This window comes from Micromesistius poutassou, assembly GCF_964030765.1.
Source record: "Micromesistius poutassou genome assembly, chromosome: 14".
In the NCBI taxonomy this organism is placed as follows: domain Eukaryota; kingdom Metazoa; phylum Chordata; class Actinopteri; order Gadiformes; family Gadidae; genus Micromesistius; species Micromesistius poutassou.
In genome coordinates this window covers 17,069,568-17,089,853 of record NC_140284.1, presented here as the reverse complement: position 1 = coordinate 17,089,853, position 20,286 = coordinate 17,069,568, and the positions used below count along the sequence as shown (strand labels likewise).

At 46.8% G+C, this 20,286-nt stretch overlaps 1 protein-coding gene across 1 annotated transcript in view; it reads left to right on the top strand.

Moving 5' to 3' along the window:
- Positions 1-20,038, top strand: part of LOC311358564 (low-density lipoprotein receptor-related protein 1B-like) — a gene marked incomplete at its 3' end in the record, with an annotated part of 248,406 nt that extends 228,368 nt beyond the window's left edge. Inside the window, 15 exon segments of the mRNA XM_084478639.1 lie at positions 330-553; positions 1,193-1,299; positions 2,514-2,630; positions 3,049-3,222; positions 4,108-4,233; positions 4,927-5,091; positions 10,179-10,340; positions 10,924-11,098; positions 12,189-12,293; positions 14,601-14,714; positions 15,950-16,026; positions 16,414-16,504; positions 17,164-17,314; positions 18,845-18,919; positions 19,898-20,038. Coding sequence (XP_084334765.1) covers positions 330-553; positions 1,193-1,299; positions 2,514-2,630; positions 3,049-3,222; positions 4,108-4,233; positions 4,927-5,091; positions 10,179-10,340; positions 10,924-11,098; positions 12,189-12,293; positions 14,601-14,714; positions 15,950-16,026; positions 16,414-16,504; positions 17,164-17,314; positions 18,845-18,919; positions 19,898-20,038 — 2,004 coding nt within the window.
- Positions 20,039-20,286: the final 248 nt, after the last annotated feature.

Sequence of the window (20,286 nt, the reverse complement as noted above, 5' to 3'; positions counted from 1 at the left end):
TGGTGTAAATGAGCCAAACCATCAGGGTAATATATTCTTACAGGTTTGCTTAAGCCAACCAATTTAATTACCGGCATATTGCATTAAAATGCCAATACGTAATACTTAGATTAAACGCTACAACATAACTCATAGGTATATTATAGTTAGTGCTGGAACTATGGTATCAATCTGATAGCTTTGTTCCATCTCTCCAAAGGTAAACTAACCCGTTCCAAATCTTCCTGTCTTTCGTTAAACTCAATTGAATACAACTTAGCGCATTGAATCAATGCGCAGAGAGCCTCTCACACAGCACCTAACGTTTTGCCACCCATTGATTCCACCAGTGTTCAGACTTTCGCCGGCCCAGGGACGTGTCCGCCGACTGGATCACGGGCAATATCTATTGGACGGATCACTCGCGAATGCACTGGTTCAGCTATTACACGGCGCACTGGACCAAGCTCCGCTACTCCATAAACGTGGGGCAGCTCAAGGGACCCAATTGCACCCGGCTGGTGACCGACATCGCCGGAGAGCCCTATGCCATCGCCGTCAACCCGGCGCGCGGGTAAGATGTGCTCCCACCGGGGAAGCTGACCTCGGCCGACGGCTGGTGCTAGTAGGGTAGGAGTGGGAGAGGACTCCCACGTCCCGTCACTTCCCCTCCTATGCAGGCGCTTAGATGTTGTTTTGGTTGGAAGATGGGAAGAGCAAGGGGAGATTATAACATGAGAAAACAAATAGTGTGGCTTTCTATCGATGTACTTGTAACTGTAAAAGACCTGAAAATGAGATCCAAATACGCAGACTCTTTAAGTCTGTGCTTTCAAGATCTTTAGCGCGTATTCCCAGTGTGCCATACATACTTGAATACGCAGTGTCTCCTAATGGGATGGATTTGAATCTGATGATGCGTGGTATTTAATGAGGTGTGTAACTTCCAGGACATGCTACGTGCCATCATCAGGACGTTGTAGAGGGCAATGTTAACAACCATGTTCAGAACAAATCTGCATCTCGGAATCTAAAAGTTCAAAATGTTTTTGTTGCTACACCTCGGGGGCCAAAGACACAGTGTTCAGACTCTACTCTTTCACACGCAGTGTTCCCCCCCCCCCCCCCCCCCTTGTTCGGCACCTGCAGAAAAGTGGGATGTGCGTGTCGTGTTGTCTCCTTTCTACGGTGTTGACAACCAGCCACTTTGCAGGATGATGTACTGGAGCGTGATAGGAGACCACTCCCATATAGAAGAGTCCGCCATGGACGGCTCTTTACGCCGGATACTGCTGGGGAAGAACCTGAGGAGGCCGACCGGTAACGTCTATCTATTTCATCTTAAACCCAGTAGATGCGTTTCAAATGTTAACAATAGCCATGCCAACCTTATCGGAGGAATTGTGTAGATCTGCTTCAAGGGGATCCCTCTACTTTCCTCTTATATGAAAGAGTACTACTTCATACACAGACCAAAGTTGGACCATTTTTACAGTCGAACCACCGAAGGGCGCATTTCCCAGACCAATGATCTCAATGGTCCACCTTTTCCACGATTTATCTAAAGAAAGCAACACACTTATGAGGCAGTACTCACTTATATATGGAAATAGCCTGGTATAATATACGCACTACAATAACGGTTATCTTCTGATGAGGAACTAGAGCCAGGTAATGAGAGCCGAGAGAAAAATGCACGGAGGCATAGCATGAAGCAATTACAATATCTCCAGTCACTAAATATATATATATATACTTTACATTCACACGCATGAGTTCCTGACAGGGAACATACAGTACCCTGGACAAACATCCTGCCTCATGGGGCTCAGGGGGACAGAGTTATCATGCGATACGAGGCGATACCACGGAGGGGGAAAAGAGGAGATCATCTCTAAGACGTTGTATGGCCCATTGGGGGGTGTCTTGAGGGAGAAGCTTAGTGCTGATCTGGGTCTGAAGAGCTCCTTTGGCCTGCTTTTAATTCAGAGGGACCCGTGCTTTGTCTCTGGCTACAGTAGGCTGAATTAATCACCCGCAGCAAAACACAAACCCATTTAGTCGCCAAAGCCAGGTGTTCATATTTACCCGGTCAGGGTTGCGATTGTGCGCTCCGATGGGAAAACCACAGCCCCAGACCCACGAAGGTTTGGGTCTTTTGTTAAATGATGATGCAAGGCACAGCACTGAAGACTAAATCCTTGTCAGATCTGTACAATCCCCATCCACCTTGTGGAACAATGTCATTTTACAGGCACACACACACACACACACACACACACACACAGACACAGACACATATACACACACACACACACACACACACACAAACATGATTTATTAATCGCGTCACGCACGCGACGGAGTGCAAACAGTCAATGAACCCCCCCGACACATTTGCTTTGTAATTGTGTTTAAGTATTTCAGGAAAAGCCATTAAAAACCGGGAGGGGCGGGTCCAACCGGATTGAAGAAATTCCTATTGATCGCCCTTACACCGATCATAAGTCAAATAAATCTCTTCCTTTCTCCAGGACTTGCTATTGATTATTTCAATCAGCGATTGTATTGGGCCGACCCCGAGCTCTCACAGATCGGCAGCATTAGATTGGACGGCTCTGACCCTCTGGTGACAATCAGCGAGAGACACGGTAATGCCGCAGCCGCAGAAGAAAAAGAGCCATGCATCTCTCTTTCTCTCTCACATTCCCTCTCCTATCCATCTCTCCCCCCATCTCTCCTCCCCCTATGTCGCTCCTTCTGTCTCGCTCTCTCTCTCTCTCACGATCTCACTCTCACTCGTCTATTGATGTGTGCCGTTAATACCCATGAATGTATTCCTTTTTTACTAGATCAATATTACTAACATACTTTATGTCGACCCATCTGTCCATGCACTGGTCTGTCACCGGCCATTACATTTTTATACATTTATTAGTGTGAATACAGACCTACACTATACTACACAACACAGTGCAGGATACTCTCTGCTTCTCCCCCCCCCCCCCCTAGTCTCGTGTTTCGTCGTTCATGTTTTGCCCCTCGCCGTTTGTCTGCTTGACTTGACAGGAGTCTCCCAGCCCTACCGGATCAATATATTTGAGGACTACATCTACGGCACAGGGCTGAAACACGACACCTTCAGGATCCACAAGTTCGGCCACCTGCCAGTGGAATTCCTCCACCTGGGCGTGGAGAAGCCCACCAACGTGCTGCTCACCCACCGCTACAAACAGCAAGACGGTACATTCCGCTCCCTCCTCCTCCTCCGCTGAAACGCAGCGGGCATTAAGGAACACCTACACAATGTATTCAGCTGATCTGAACCCACTCCCCCCTAGCGCGTTGTGTATACTGTCAATAGAGAAATCCAATTCAAGGTGAAAATGAAATCCTCTGGGCAGGTCAATCTGTTATCTGTTCTTCACGTGCGCTGCATAAAGTCATCAACGGAGCCCACCCCCCCCAACCACCCACCCCTGAATTGCGGCCTATCGATCCGTCCTTCCCATCCACCGCTTCCAAATGCTGCACATCTCTCCCGGTTATTTGTTACATCAGTGGACTTAATTGTGCCAGAGGATAAGAAAAGATCACTCTTGGATTTTCTTTTTTCTTCTTATCTAAAGGGCAGCTGGGCCATTCTCCAGTGACTCATTAGGCGAGTGGTGCAATTTGCAGGCTGCGGACACAAGTTGTGCAAGAGAGATTGAGGGGGATTTTGATGTGTTCATAAATACTCCCTAAAAACCGTTTCAGTCAAATTTTTTTTTTTTAAAGCATTTTGATTTGTGATCTGTGCAATGAAGCGGAGCATATGGGATGTATGGGTCGTTTATGCCAAGCATGCCTAATGATTGTCTGGAACATGCAGACTAAATCATGCCATACCTTAGCCTTGGAAATGCTTCCAAAAATCCTCTTTGGTGAGAACCATCTGAAATGTTCACACAGATTATTGGCGCAAAAAGAAATCATCTTGCCCCTCAGAAGAAACACACTCTATCTCTGTGTGAATACTTTTATTGGGGTTTGTTCGGAAATGTAGCGGTTTATTCTTCAACACTGCTTTTGATTTGTGTGGGTTTTTTTTATTGCCACTTTTTTATTCTTTCTTCTTCTGTACAGCGACCAATCCATGTCTGCGAATGAGTTGTGATTTCATGTGTCTGCTGAACCCGACGGGAGCCAAGTGCACCTGCCCGGAGGGGAAGGTGCTGGTTAATGGCACCTGCAGTGATGTCAACATGTCAGGTAGGCCCGCTCCGGTCCTGATGCAATGCAAAGTGGGGACCCTGAAGTTACGGCACACACACAATGATGATGTTGTCGTGTGCATGTGTGTTATTGTTGTGCCTTTTTAACCCATATGGAAAAAAAGCTGTACTAGAAATACACACATATATATATATATATATATCAATACTGGGAATATACTACAAATATAAACTACAAACGTGACATGTTTCTGGAAATGATTTGATTCGAATTGTATGGAGGATATTTCTCTTCTGAAAAAAATGGAACATGTTTAAAGTTCTGACATCACAGGTGGGCGTGTCCACCTAGATGTGTGACGGATAGATGAGCAACGTTTGCTACAGTCCACTGGGTAGGCTGGTGGACTGATCTATCCGTCATACGTGTAGGTGGACACGCCCACCTGCGATGTCAGAAGCAGTACATTTTCAAAACGGCTTGTAACGGCTGATCACACTCACACCTGGTGGTATAATATGTCCCCTTTAATGATGAATGGTTTATCTTTTACTGTTCTGTGTGTTTATCTTCTACGCTTTTGTAGGCCTACTAACGGAAAAAGGCTGAACTGTAAAACAATAAGAGAAAATGCAACGACGAAGCGGTGATTCAAAAACTTGGCTATTCTAACAACTGCTGGCCTACAACAGTTAATCATGACTTCGGCCATTTTGTTTGTTTTTGCAGGGGAGCTGTGCCGACCGCCGTGCGAGAACGGGGGGCGTTGCCTGGCCAACGAGAAGGGGGAGTGGCGGTGCTACTGCTGGCCCGAGTTCTCCGGGGACCGCTGCGAGGTTAACCATTGCACAGACTACTGCCTAAATGGAGGCACCTGCACGGGCTCCCCACTGGGTGAGGCGGCCCCGCTAATGTCACGTTAAGTGGTGGGGAGGGAGAGTAGGCAAACACACACACACACACACACACACGATGTTTGCGGTTTTTTCTCCTCCCGTGTTACTAGAAGATTTAACTCTGGTCGTTTGGAGCAGGGAAGGGGGAAGCCCATAAGTGAAGTGTTTTTTTTATGATCCAAAACGTTGAGTTTATGGGGGATTCGCTTGGCGTTTAACTCGTACTTTGGATGGCGCTGAGCGGTGGCGTGTTAGTGTGCGGCAGTATTGTGGGATGAAGCTAATGATCTTCTACTTTGTGATGTGAGCAGCCCGAGGCAACAGCAGATTACAGCTGCTTCGGCGTCGGAACCGACAAAAAAAAAAAGCTGCTGACAGCAAATTCCCGCGATTTGAAAAAGAATTCTGAATAAAACGACAGGCTGCAACGCAATGTCAAAATGTTCCGTCCATCTGTCGCACGCAAATTGTCTTTGGTTATTTTACTGTAAAAGTTATGGTTGGACACCAGGGCTCTTCAGAACAGAAACTAAAAAATAAAAGTGTTATGTTGCAAATCTGTCACTCGATATCTACATTGGGTTTAGAATTAGGTTCTACCAGGGTGTTGTTGTTTCTGCCACCTAAGTGCTTAAGATAGTAATTATCCAAAACATCTCTGAGTTCGTTTACAATGATAAACTGTGTGCCTTCACCACTGCAATTATCCTTGGACAAATATTTGGACTGCTGTAGCTTTTTTGAACACTAATTGAAATCCTGAGGTGTCCACATAGATTTTATACTCGCTCAGTGTTTGGGTTGAAGCCAGCCAATGAAAACTGGCTGGTGGTGTTTCTTTTTTCTTTTTGTTGGGCGAGGCAGGGGAACTCGCATTGGCTTTAAAATGTAATTTGGAAAGTGTAGATGAAATGTTTATCTCTTGAAAAGTAGTCTCCACTCACACCAAGTGTCTTAAATTAGATTTTTTTGTTTGCTTTTTGCACAGCAAAAAACAAATATCTCTCCTCACAATCCTACCACGATCTATGTCGGACCAAAACTTTACTGAATGCTATTTTAGCACAATATAACACAATCATATTATAACACAATAAGGCTCTTCAGATAGTTATCAGGATATCAGCCTTGGCCAACAAAACATTGTTAGCCTCGTCACTGGCTTACTCTGTGTCCGTGGCATCATATGAACCCTGTAGATAAAAATGAATCAAAATTCATACATTGATATTGAGGAGTCTTATTGCCAAATGTCGCCCACCACTACGGGATGAAGTGTGTGTGTCTATTTATGTGTGGGCAACACATTGCAGGAAAAAGCATAACCGGCAAGATTAGGGAATATTTGTTTTGCGCTGCCGGGCTCCGGAACAGTTCATTCATGCTCTGCGATTGACTGGTTTTTCATAAAGGGAGAGGCTCCGCTGTATTGAGCATACGTCTCCTGGGCACCAGCATATTGGTGTAAATAACCAGCAGAGGAGGTTGTGAGCTGATTCAAGGCAAGCTCCAGCCAGGGTGGCTGGAGCTTGGCTTTGACTTTGACTTGGCTTGAGAATGGCTTTGGCATCTGAACAAACGGCCAGCACCTCGCAGTCAAATACGGGCTGGACTTTTGTTTATTTGACCAGGATACTTGAAGCGTTAAAACTGCTTGCAAGACTTTTTTGTTTTGTTTTGCAGTGTCACAGTGATATTTGCCAAGGGCACACACGTTTGCTTGACAATGTGAAAAAATTGTTTTTTTAGCCGCTTTATTCCCTTTGGTTGTTATTAAACTACCATCGCCACCAAACTACCATTCCCAAGCATTACAAATGAAAAACCTTGTCCAAGTCAGTAACCCTGTCGTCCATTGCCATCTGAAATATAAAAGCAAGCAAGGTCTTTCTCACTGGGTCCTTTTTATGAACCAGCGAAGCACTCTGGGAATCGTTCCCCCTGTGGCCTACCACCAAAAAAAAATCAAAAATTATACCTCAAACCTTGAGGGGACTATTCGAATGGCAGAAAAGTAAAACAAAATGCATGCTTTGTTTTTGTCCGTCTCATTTAAAAGGCCTCATCAACCTTTCCTATGATCGCTCGAGGGACCCCGAGGGGCCGCAGGGGGGCTTGTTTAATCGCGCCTGTAACTCAAGGTTAAAGCCCTGTTCAGAAAGCAGGACCTGCTTTAGATCATGGTTTCCAGTGGTCCAGTGTTGGCTGCTTATCTGGCTCTCAGCAATCCTCTGGAGTGCTTTTAAGGCACAAGGATTTACTCTTCCAGGAGCTAAAAGGCCCTGTTCTGTTCCCAGTGTTCCAGTTCACACAGAGCCTTCCTGAGTGTTGTGTCCTAAGGGTAAGACATGTGTCCGTATGAACCGTCCTTTCATCTGAGGCGCGTTAGATTTTGTTCTGTTCCTTTTCCCAGGGCTCTTAGCATTAACAATGTTAACACGCAAAGTACTTTCATAGTACTTGGCATGTTAACATAAGTTTAACTTATAGGGCCCTAATTAGACGGTCTCAAACGCAGACGTGAAGTAGCGAGTTGAAGTTGTGGGTGGTTCTATGGCGCTGTTGCTATTATGACGGCGAGATAAATGAGCTTTGCGCCCGACGCAAACCTAAAATGGGTTGGTCTGCAACCCGTAGGTGTGTAACGTGCAATAAACCAATGAGAGTGCCATCTCCCATCCCCTTTAAGAGCCAGCGCATTTGACTTGAGTTGATATTTTGACAGCACGTTTGCATTCTTCGCTGAGACAGATGTATGACCACATGAATTTCAAACTTCAAATGGCTCAGTTTATGACCAAATAATAGGCATAATTCACACAGAATAGTGTTTTCTTCTCCAACTTCAGAAACACTGAGTCGTCATGTAAATTGCGGCAAAGACAACTTAACACATATATGATATGCGGACGTGGTCCTGTGGCCACAACTGTGGGTCTATTTAATGATATGCGGCAATACATTAACAAAGACAGTTTGTTACCAGTATTGTATACATTATCATTATCGACTTGTGTTCATAATATGCATGTGTCCCCCCATTAATATACATCGCCATGGACTGTATTATGCGTTATGTGTTTAGTTTGCGTGTGTTTAAACAGATGGGTGTGCACACACACGCACGGCAAACCTCACCCGCATTCATTACGGTCTTCTCACGATCAAATATTCATCAATCCTGAAAGTTATGGGCTTGTACACGATGTATGTGTCGTGTCAAGAAAATATGTGTTTGCTGTACAGTGTTTGCAGATGCATTGATTTAAAAGTACAACTTACCGCTCTATCAGCTGTTACACAATATTTTGTTTTGGAAGGCTGGAATATACTTTGCTCGAGTTTATTATTGTTATTATTATTATTTAAAAGCATGGCATAGCCTATTCTACTGTGCTCATTCATGCAGCCCCTATGGAAAAAAAAATGTTTCCACAATCCAAATGCTATTTCTATGCAGTTTTACTCATATGAACAATCTTTGACATCATAATATTTAAATCAAGCTAATCGTTTGCATGTTTGTGCTGTGTATAGCCTATGTGTGTGTAAGCGTATGTTGCAGTTCAGACCTGCCATGGCACGTCAAAATAGCAACACCAACTGTGCTATCCGCTAGTGCATTTAGACCAGAAATTGTTCGCTTAGTTGCGCAATTGTATTGGCACAATGTATAGATCGGTAAAATAGCACCAAGTATCATTTGCACCGGAACACGCCTCTGCTTTTCGCCAACACGCCTCTCCAGGCGCAAGTGTAGTGGCACCTGGTTACTGCGGGGGAAAATCAGCTTTGCGCCGGATGCAAAGTAGCAACGATACATGCGTCGGTGTAGAAAGCCAATTGCGCTGGGTGCAAGATAGGGCCCATAGTTACATCCTTGTGGTTATTCAATGCAAACCTAAGCAAACACATTAATAGATGATTAACCATAAACATCTGTGCTACTCCATCACTGAATGAACATAACACTGTTTGACCAAAAAACGTACTTGGTCGAAATATCTGCATTTGGGGACATGTTCGACAGATCACCTGTTCCCTGATCATCCCTTCTCAGGGAACCATGGTGATGTTCATAACCTAGACATTTCCATGGTTTCCTCCAAAGAAGCAAGAAGGTTCACCCCCTCCAAGTAAACAATATGGCTGCTGGGAGTATAGGGTCCATGGCCTCATTACAGAAAAAATCCTAACTGCTCCTCCTAACTCAAGTTAGGAACTCAAAGATAGGAAAAATCCTTACTTCCTATTACAGAAGCAGTCCCTAACCTGTTGGCTGTTTCCTTATCTTTGGCCTCCTATCTTATCTTAACTTAGGAAATCCTAACGGTGCTGTCAATCTGATTTTCCGATCGGCAATCATCAGGTTATGTCTGTTGCTGCACTCAGCATGTGCACGAGATTGATAGAACGCGTTACTTTTAATGTTAACAAAGACTGTTAACATTATTGTTGGATCTTTGTAAGTTACGTGCCAGATTGCAGATGGCATTGGTGACCTCCATGAGGTTCAAACACATGGCTGTGACACCGCTGTGAAGAGTGCACAACCGGGGGTGCACGCTTTTACAAAAAAACATTATTTTGATTAGAATCTTTTTTTTTTTTTTGGACGTCATAGTTAAGGCGGCAGGTGTGTGTTGCTTAGGCGACAACCGCCTAAGCTGTAAAGTGCTGTGGGAAACCCATTATGCGGCCTCAGTAGCCTTTCAGCCATTACATTTCTGTTGTGATGTTCCTCGTCTTCATTAATACAGACCTACTAGCAGTGCTGCTGCCATTTCTTTCAGTTACTGACAGTCATTTTGAATTTAGGACAGGGTGTATGGCCAACTAACTTAGGGATCCTAGCATAAGAAATTCCTAACTTAGGATAGTAATGGCTAAATTCCTATCTTATGATAAGATAGGATTTCTTCCTAATTTACGTTAGGAAACCTCCTTCTGTAATATCAAAACCCCTAAATGCCTTCCTATCTTAGGATAGGATAGGATTTCAGAGATAGGACGTTTCTGTAATGAGGCCCATGGACCTTGGGAATTGACCAACTAAGTGCCCTTCTCTCTCTGTTCTCTCTGCAGGCAAGCCGACCTGTCGCTGCCCCACCGGCTTCTCTGGGCCGTTCTGCGAGAGAAAGGTGTGCGACAATTACTGCTTGAATGGGGGCACCTGTGACGTGAGCCAGGGTAACCAGCCAGTGTGCCGGTGCATGGCGGAATACACCGGAGACAGATGTCTTTACCGTGAGTGACCAGAATCCATTACTTCTACCAAGACGGCTACTTCTTTGCTGCGTTTAATATGAAAATGAATGGCTGCGAGGAATAATTCTGTAGTGGAACTCGGCCCTGCTACTTTTTTAAGCAGCTAAGAGGCAGAAATAGAAAATCCAATCCAATTTCTTTACACAAACACTGTACTTACCTCCATTCGCCGGTCAAGGAGCATCTGGGTTTCTGTGACGGATGGAGGGAATATTTTCCCTTTTTTTTGTTCCAATGTCTTTTTCCATGCCAGGCTATGGGAGACCCAATTCATCACTCGCGATGACGATGGTAGTGCTCCGCCACTGCGGGCCCAAGGGGAGATATGTTTTCATCTGTGGCCGAGATGTCATTTGATTCGGATAATTAAGTCCCATTAAAGCCCTGTAAAATTCCTATCACAACACAGCCCCAACTCCGCTCCCAGTGCCTCATTATACAGAGCAGTCTGTTGCATCTCCCCCCCCTGTTCGTCGTGGGCTTGTGTGTGTATTTATATATCTGTGTGCGTGTGCGTGTGCGTGTGTGTGTGTGTGTGTGTTTGCGTGCACTCTTCCAATAGACATCTGCCACCACTACTGCGTGAACTCCAAGGCGTGCACGCTGTCCAGCAGTGGCTATGTGGAGTGCGTCTGTCCCGCCAGGTTTGAGGGCAACAAGTGTGAGGTGGACAAGTGTCTGCGATGCCACGGGGCGCCGTGTCTCATCACCGAAGACACTGGGGAAGTGGTGTGCAAGTGAGTCGGCCTGTTGCTGCCTCTGCCGCTGCTGCTGCTGCTGCTGCTGCTGCTGCTGCCACTGCTGCAGCAGCAGTGGCATTTCCTGCCACTGCTGCTGTCGTAGCGTCGCCTCACCACACCATTCACACAGCGCACACAGGACCGGTGCAGTTGTGAAGCACACAATACAATATATTTTTTTATTACGGGGCTAATATCACTGTGGCACCACTCAAAAGTCTCGCAAGCAGTTTTAACGCTTCAAGTATCCCTGTCAAATACAGGTAAAGTAAAGGTAAAGTCCAGGTCGTATTTGACTGCGAGGTGCTGACCCGTTTGTTCAGATGCCAAAGCCATTCCCTTGGCTGGGGCTTGGCTTGAAGCAGCCCACATCCTTATGATGGCATTCCTCTGTTATTTTGGATTAGCAGATCGCTGTAAGGAACAACAGACGATGAAGCAATGAAATAATTTTTGAATCGATACAACATTTTTTGTTGCTATATATTTCTCTAGTAAGCAGCTGTGCAATGCGCAGGATCATGTACAGCGAGCTGATCATTACCCCAACATAAACCCAGACAGAGTGATGTTGGACAGGACTTGCTATAGATTAGTCTTTTTATGATGAAGATGTTAGAATGTGAGCTTGTAGATTACTTTTTAATTTTTGGTACATTTATTGTTAATTAACGAGAAACATATTTTTCCAATGTTTGGCGTAAAAATGACAACCATTGGGTTGTTTGTTTGCTTGCTTTCTCCTTGAAAGATCTGCTGATTCAAACATGAACACACAATAATGAGGCCGGCTACTTTTCTCTTAATTGTAAATAACTGCCACACAGTTCCCTCCACGCACTTTAGGAACCCACAGGCTACATGTTCTCAAGCAATTATTTCTGCATCTTTCTGGTCTTTTGACGCACACTCCAATTGCTTCTCAAAACATCCAGAAATTGCTTTTTCGAAAAATCACCAAATGAAGGTGTTTAAACGTCCACGTTTTACAGATGTTGACCACATAAAAAAACGCGTGGACTTTGTGCGTACGAGTACAATTATGCGTGTGTGTCACTAGTGTCTGCTACGTCTGTGTTCCTTGCAGCTGCACCAACGGCAGGATAGCGGCGAGCTGTCAGCTGTGTGACGGCTACTGCTACAACGGAGGCACCTGTCACCTGGACCCCGACACCAACCTGCCCTTCTGCCAGTAAGTCACCGCTTAATGGGCTCCGGGAAGCCTGTGTGTGTCTGTGTGTTTGTGTTTGTGTGCGGTGTGTAATGCACGGGCATACGCCGAAGGAGAAGGGGAGGCGAGGGAAGGGGGGGGGGGAGGGGTGGTGGCGGGGGTGCATATAGAGTTCCATCGGTACAGTCGGACACCGGTTCAGACGCCGGGCTCGACAGCACCCTGCCAGGGTAGCGGAGCCGGGATGTCTTCATGGTGCCAACCCAGGCCCCCCCCCAGCCCCCCCCCCCCCGCTGAGAGGAGCGGTACAGGGCTTCGAGATGTCATCCTCCCAGAAAGGATCCCTAAGTCGGAGGAACGCTTGACACTAGCGGTCGCGCCTCACAGCAGGGGGGGGCGCTGTGTTAAGTACGAGCTCACGCGGCTACGGCGCCGGTGACACTCAGCGCTTCGTCTGCTGCTGCCGGGTGGGGGGGGGGTTTAAGGCACCTTGACGTTAAAAACATGCCACAAAGTTCCCATGTTTAACTCTCCACCTTTACGCCGGAAGGGCCACTCCTCTGCCTCTTCTCTGCCACATTGTGGAGGAGAAAACACACGCACGGCCCCTCTCCGCAGGGTGCAGGCTATTAGCGCGTAGCGTCGGAAGCTAACCAAAGGGATTTGAATCCCTTCAAAGCTTGTCGTACCGGGAAGCTGCGACAATGCTCGCCCGTCACCAAGCCACTCGGCGCGGGCGCCGCAGGCTTTTAGGGTCTTAGAAGTGCGCGAAGAGTGCGGCGGGGCGACGTGCATCGCGCCGGTGGCCTGTCTGCGGCATCAAGGCTGCTGGCAGCTAACTGGGGGGGAGGACAAAAGGCTTGACTGGCAGACACGGACGGCGAACGTGCGCCATGGGGGCGGCTGGCCGCGGAGTGACAACATTTCCACGATAATGGAGAACGTGACGGCCGTTAGCGAGCCCCCCCACTGACAAACATTTCAATAAGAGAGAAAAACGCAATTTCAGAAAGGCAGCCCTGTTGTACTTTTTGGTGTCTTTTTTTTTCTAACGATCCGTCACCCACTATGGTTAAGGCAGGATGTGTGGTCATCATTCAACATTCTAAAGAATGGAATCAATTTCTATGCAAATGTTCCCCATCTCCTTTTTCATGAGCTTAACGGACCTCCGTAATGTGGTTTATTCATTGACTCCAAGGACCCGATATTAGGTGAAATGATTGATATGTCTGTCAAGAAATCATAAATGTTTGACCTTATACTGGGAGTAAATGGGTATTTCATCAAGGCAAAAAGAGAAATCCTCCCAGGAATGCCAATTGTAATGATAATGTCTTAGATAAGCGCATCAAAGGTCAAATATTTAAAAAACATGATTGTCATCATGAAGTAAATTTCCATTTTCTTCCAATCCAGCACACCAGCACACCAGCACACATGCAACAAAAAATATATAGCCTATATATGTTTAGATTTGTGCTCTTTATGATTTGATTTTGATTCTTTCTGAATTTCCAAGCTATAGCGAATGTAAGTGCTCACTTATCCCTCATTTCAGCAGATTCCGACGTTTGAACTCATTTTGATAGGCCTATTTTAAGACATTGGCCATTAGCTTTCCTTTGTTGGAATTCAACAAGGGAAGGCAGAATTGCAACGTCTCAGTGTGCACCAGTACAGAGCCTTACCTAAGACTAAGCTTGTATAAGATGACTACAGGGCTTATCAGACATTATTCCATGTCTGATGGAACAGCCTGTTCCATATCTTAATAGCATTTGCCACAGCTTACAGTTGACTCCTGCCTGGGTTTAAATGAAATGTAACCATACTTTTTAATCTTTTTTCCTCCCTCCATCGGCACAATCGTCTCCAGGGTACTTTAGTGTGTAAATCGAATGCAAAAACAACAGAAACATTGCTTATTTTACTATCATTATTGCATTCCTCATTTAAACTCCTGATATATTAAAGGTAATCCTGAACCAAGACTAACAACGCCCTGTTTTCCTCCAGCAGATAAATCTCGGGCTTGGCAGATCCACAAGACAGATGGGAATTGATTGCGGACGCTATGTATTCATAACCGTTGCTTTTTTGTAGGCGTGCATTTTTCACAAGGCAAAGACAAATCCGTGTCATGTGTTGTGGCGTTCTGACCTAATTGCCGCGGTTCAAGCTGTGCGCGCCGTGCGTTGGCCATCGTTACGAGAGGCCGGTGCCTGCGGTGAAGAACCTTTAGCGTGACCGCATTGTGTGTTCTGCATTTTGTGTTTTCAACTCCTGCTGCGTTCCTGATCATGCCGCACGCCCGTGTTTCTGCAGCTGCACGTCAGGGTTCAAGAACCAGCGTTGCGACGAGCTGGCCAACCCGTGCGATTACTTCTGTCAGAATGAGGGGATATGCACAATAACGGCCCCTAACAAACCACGCTGCAAGTAGGTCCTCCCTCTCTCTCACCCGCGCCCGCTCCGCATCTCTCCAGAACCGCCACCACCCCAACCCACCACCCACCTGCTCTCACCATCCCCACCCCGCCCCCCCCCCCCCCACTCCACCCAGTCCAGTGCACAGTGCAGTCCACATCCACACTGGCCGCTCCCCTGAATCACTCACTCACCCATTCAGTCACACGGGGGGGGGGGGGGGGGGGGGGGGGGGGGGGGTGGTGTGTGTGTGTGTGTGTGTATTCATATAAACTACCATGACTTGCAGGCACAGAGACACGATTGCATCTTCTGATGAGGGCGGGTTACACGAGGGCTGGGGTACATACAGCGTTTCAGTAATCACGTCTTTGCTCACGGCAGGCCAAAGGAACCCTTTTCCTTCAATCAAGGGGGGGGGGGGAGAGTGACCCCCCCACGAAGGAAGGACTGAACACCACCAGCCCGCTATGTTCTTCTGTTTAGTCCCCCCCCCCCCCCGCCTCCACACACACAAACACACACCTCTCCCCCCACCTCCCCCCGCTCCCCCCTACTGCTCATCACTATTCATGCCGGGTTCTCACTGTGACATTTCAGCCCTGCGAGGGCGGGATTCATCTGACGCACGTGCGCCGGGACGCCGTCCTCTCTCTGATAACTTGACGCCTGACGCCCGCAGTGCATGTCATTTGGCCTAATTTCATTCTATCACCTGCCGAGCGCGCGTCGCGTCGGATCACTCATGCCCCGCGCGGCCATCTGCGTCAATCATGCCAAATTGGATATCACCTCCCCGCTAACGACGGCCATGCATTTCCTCCCATCGGATCCCATCCGCGATGTAAATGAGGCGACGGCGGCGGCGGTGACGGCGGTGGCGGCAGCGGCGGCGGCGTGTTGCCCTCATCGCCATCTTCCCCATCTTCCTCTGCCTTCTTGTGTCTTATTGTTTCTCTCTTCACGGATCGATATTCAAACCCTTGAGTTTGAGTGCCCGTCTCTCAGAGGGCCACATCGATGTATAGTTTGTATTGCATTGTATCCAGCAGCTTCTTAAAATGCATAATGTTAAACCCCCCCCCCCAAGATTTAGTGTGTATTTCTCACTAAGTAGAAGAATTAGCTGCTTTCCTCAGCAGTGGGTTTCTGTGTTTGAAGCGGGGGGGGGGGGGGGGGGGGGGTGCTGCGCGTGGCGAGCTAACTTACGCAAGTTTATTTACCCTTCTTCTCCAAACTTCCTGCAGGTGCTCGGTCAACTGGGCAGGAACCCAGTGCGAGCGGCCCGCGCCCAAGAGCAGCAGATCAGACAACACCGCCGGAGGTGCGTTCCACCGGCCCGGGCCCCCCAGCCTGCCCCCAGCCTGCGGCCAGTGAAATAGCATCGCATGTGCAGCCTATTATCTGTCTATTATCTATTAGCACCTTGTCCGATCATTAAGTGGTGGATCTGCCAGAGATGTTTTAAACAACACATTGATCCCCATGCTGCTGTTGCTACTGCTGAGTGTCAGAGGGAGAACATTATTGACCAGCCATAATGGATTTCAGAGCTTTTATTTAGAGCGAGCATGCGCGCTGTGTGTGTGTGTGTGTGTGTGTGTTAACCTAACCGCCCCCCCCCCCCCCCCCCCCTCTCTCTCTCTCTCTCTCTCTCTCTCTCTCTCTCTCTCTCTCTCTCTCTCTCTCTCTGTCTCTCTCTCTAACTCAGGGAGCATAGCCATCATTGTACCACTGGTGCTGCTGGTCATCCTGATAGTGACGGTGGTGGCCGGAGTTTTCATCTGCAAACGCAGGCAGAGGTAAAAAAAAAAAACACACAACACACACACACACACAAACGCACGTCTATAATATATTTACTGCTGTCTGCTAGCGAGTTGTGTCTGTGCAGACAGAGAGCAGCTGCTTTGTAAAGTATCTCTGTATTGAATGAAGGATGAAGTTGTCAGGTAGAACAGATACAGTAGTTGCCTGGTGGTGTATGGGGGCTCGGGGCTGACTGGCACTGTAGTCTGACAGTGTACAGCGGGCTTAAAGGGCGGATCAAGGTGTTGCTCTTTGTTGTTTTGTACTAAACCTGAAATTCTGGGTGGAACAATTTCTTTTAAACCTCCTCTAATCCAGCGCTATGATAAAAGCCTCATTATACAACAAGTTCAGTGGAATTCAACTTTTCTGTCCCTGACCCCACTGCTGTAGAGTCCAGTCTGACGGCGGCATCGGGAACGCAAAGCCCCGCGCAAACGGAATGTGTAAAAGCGTAATTTCATTTGCGTGGGTTCAGTCTGTAACCTCCAGCGACAGACGCGGCCTGTCCTTCACACACACGCCAGACGGGTCTCAGAGATCCAGGGACCTCTAAACTCACCACAAAGGTTCCTGCCTGCTCTTTTCTTGATCCCCCTCCCCTCCCCTCCTCCCCTCCTCCCCTCCTCCCCTCCTCTGCTCATCCCTGCAGGGGAAAGCGCGTGCAGCGGCAGCCCATGACCAACGGAGGCATCAACGTGGAGATCGGCAACCCCTCCTACAACATGTACGAGGTGGACCACGACAACCACGCCGACGCCGGCAGCCTGCTCAGACCCAACTTCACACTTGACCCGCACAAGGTCCGCCTGTCCCCCTCCCCCCACCGCCCCGTTAGTGTCGGTGACCAATAAAACCCCTTAGGAAGCAGAACCGTCCCCTTAAAGGTGACACATTAGACCACCAGGTGTGAGTGTGATTAGCCACTACAAGCATCTTCTGACATCACAAGTAGGCGGAGAGACGAGCAACGTTTGCTACGGTCCACCGGGTAGGCTGGTAGACTGATCTATCCAGCGCACATCTGGGTGGACACGCCCACCTGTGTGATGTCAAAAGAGGCCGATTTTCAAAACTTGCTTGTAACGGCTGATCACACTCACACCTGGTGGTATAATATGTCACCTTTAATAAGCCACAGGAGACCAGAACGTCCATATGTTCGCCATTTTGGATGCTGAGCCACTACAAAATGTATCTTGTGTGCAAATCCATGGCCTCTTTGGTCTTGTGTGCGGATCTCGAACCCGTTCAAAAAAGTAGCATTCTGTATTCCGACTGAGATCTTTTGAACTAAGTTCTCACAGCTCTTGTGTGTTTAGATTAGTGTAGTCTCTGAACCACTGGCAGATGTAATAGTCCAGGTCCTTGATAAGCTACCGGGCCAGACTGTGTGTGTGTGTGTGTGTGTGTGTGTGTGTGTGTGTGTGTGTGTGTGTGTGTGTGTGTGTGTGAGAAAAGCATTACTCCTATGCAGGTACTCAGTGCCGAGGGAGCCTTTATCTGGCCGCTGATGTATTCTGTACATGCGGTCCAGGGGCGCGCTAACACTAGCATATCAAACAAATCATAGCACCCTCACTGATGTTGTTATCTCACCGCCTAGCGTTCCCCAGCCCTAATACTATTGCTTTTTTCCCGGGCAACTTTGACATGTGCTATTGTCGCTGCAATCTCTCCCCTATCTTTTTTTTCCCACTACTCTTCTGCTGACTTGAATACTAACAAGTCCCTGTTTTTCGCCCCGCAAAAAATTCTCAAGTCTCAATCCGTCTTCTTAAGACGGATTGTTTTTATCTGGTCTTTATACCGTTTATATTTTTTAACTAGGTTTGAGCATGTCGGTCACAAAACCTTGAGTAGCTTGACTTAGTGATCGACCGATATATCGGCCGATATTTGTGTTTTTTCGATGCCGATACATGTTTGCCGATTATTATTATTATATATTTTTTTTCCCACCATGATTTACAGACAGTTCAATAAATGTTCCTTTTTTTAATTGAGACTTTTTAATTGAGACTTTGACTTATCATCATTGTGTCATTTTTTTATGATGTAAATTGAGGGAGCAAAAGCAGTATCGGCTCCAAATATCGGCTCAAGAAAATCGGCAGGCCGTATCGGTCGTCGGCTAAGGCTGATGAAAAAAAATCGGTATCGGCATCGGCCCTAAAAAATCCATATCGGTCGATCCCTACTTATAACGGATCATATATTTGTGTACATACAAAAAGAATCCCACCAGTTCTCAGTCATCCATCCCAAGTGTGTCTCATGAGGTTAGTGTACCGGCCGTGGTCCTCAGCCATGCTACTCTGGTTCTGTTGCAGGGCTGGTGTGTAAAGTCCAGTGACCCTCGTGCCTTGGGCATCCACACTGTGCCCAAGGAGGTTATTCCTGGACAGGTGAATGGCTAACTAACTAACTTGACGTTATTTGTGTATCCACAGGGAGTCGTGTTTGATTATTGGGGGAGGGGGGGGGTGGTGGTCATGTCTTATCGTGAGACCGATATTGAATAGTGAGTGTTGCAAGCCTCCAGGATTTCATGATCGCGTCCAATCACGCCAAATCAACCTAGCCCTGTGAAATTGCACGAGTTTCCATATTTGTCCAAGCACCGCAGCATAAAGTAACCATCGTCGCACTTTCTCCCGAGGTTGACCAATCATCACTCTTCCCCTTACAAAACGTAACGTCAATAAACAAAACTAGCTTTCGTCTTTACGGTTATGAACAAGCAGGCATGTCTGCAAAACTTCTCCCATTAAACCTATTCAGCCCCAAGCCCTTTTTGGGCTCATCCTCGCCTTAAATGACATGCCCAAATAAAATCATGAATAGCTGTTACATCTGTTTGAGTCCATGAGGTGTCCATCGGTAGATATCATGTTTGGCTATCAAAATCAGGTTTCCATGAACTTTATATGTAACTATCACCTTTTCAGGGTAAACTAAGCTAAACAAAAAACAAGTAACAGGTTAATCGCTTTGTTTAGATGTATAATATATATTAAAAATCACAAATGTTTAGGCATTTTCCCTCATTACCAACTTTATTGCAAAAAAAATACACCATTCCACCACGGCATTATTGGCTGCAACATTCAAAAGAAAAAGGCTTGAAATCCTGGAGGGACTGTATTGTACGGACAGGTTTCTAGAGAGGGGATACCGGCGGACAGTGCTTCCACTTCCACTAATATGCATGTGTCTTGCTCCGTCTGCACTGCTGCAATTGCCCTGTCTGACTCTTTCTTTCTGACCAGTTTCACCACTAAACGTCTATAAAGCAACTTGGCAAAGTAGACAACTATTCATTGCAGGACATTTTATGAGATCCTAAAGATAACCCCCACCACTTCCCCCTTCTGTCTCTACAGCCCATGAATTACTCCAACCCGGTATATGCAAAGATATACCTGGACGGACAGAACTGTAGGAAGCCAGTAATCAACATCGACGAGAGGAGAGAGCTACTCCCAAAGAAACTAGAGGGGACGATTCGTGAAACCGCCGCATAGCCTGACTTTAATCTTTCTACTCCTTTTTTACCGCTGTGTACAAAATGTATAAAATGAAGAGAGGAAACAAAACAAGAATTTTCTATTTCCTATCGGGCTCTTTCTGTTTCTTTTAAGCATTTAGCAGCTCTTATTTTTTAGCATCCAGCATAGTCTTATTTGTGGGCTAAAAGGTTTCAAACTTCAGTTTTGTTTGATTCAGTTTTTTTGGGGGTTTTTGGTTAATTTTTCTCATTTGCTTTTTAATG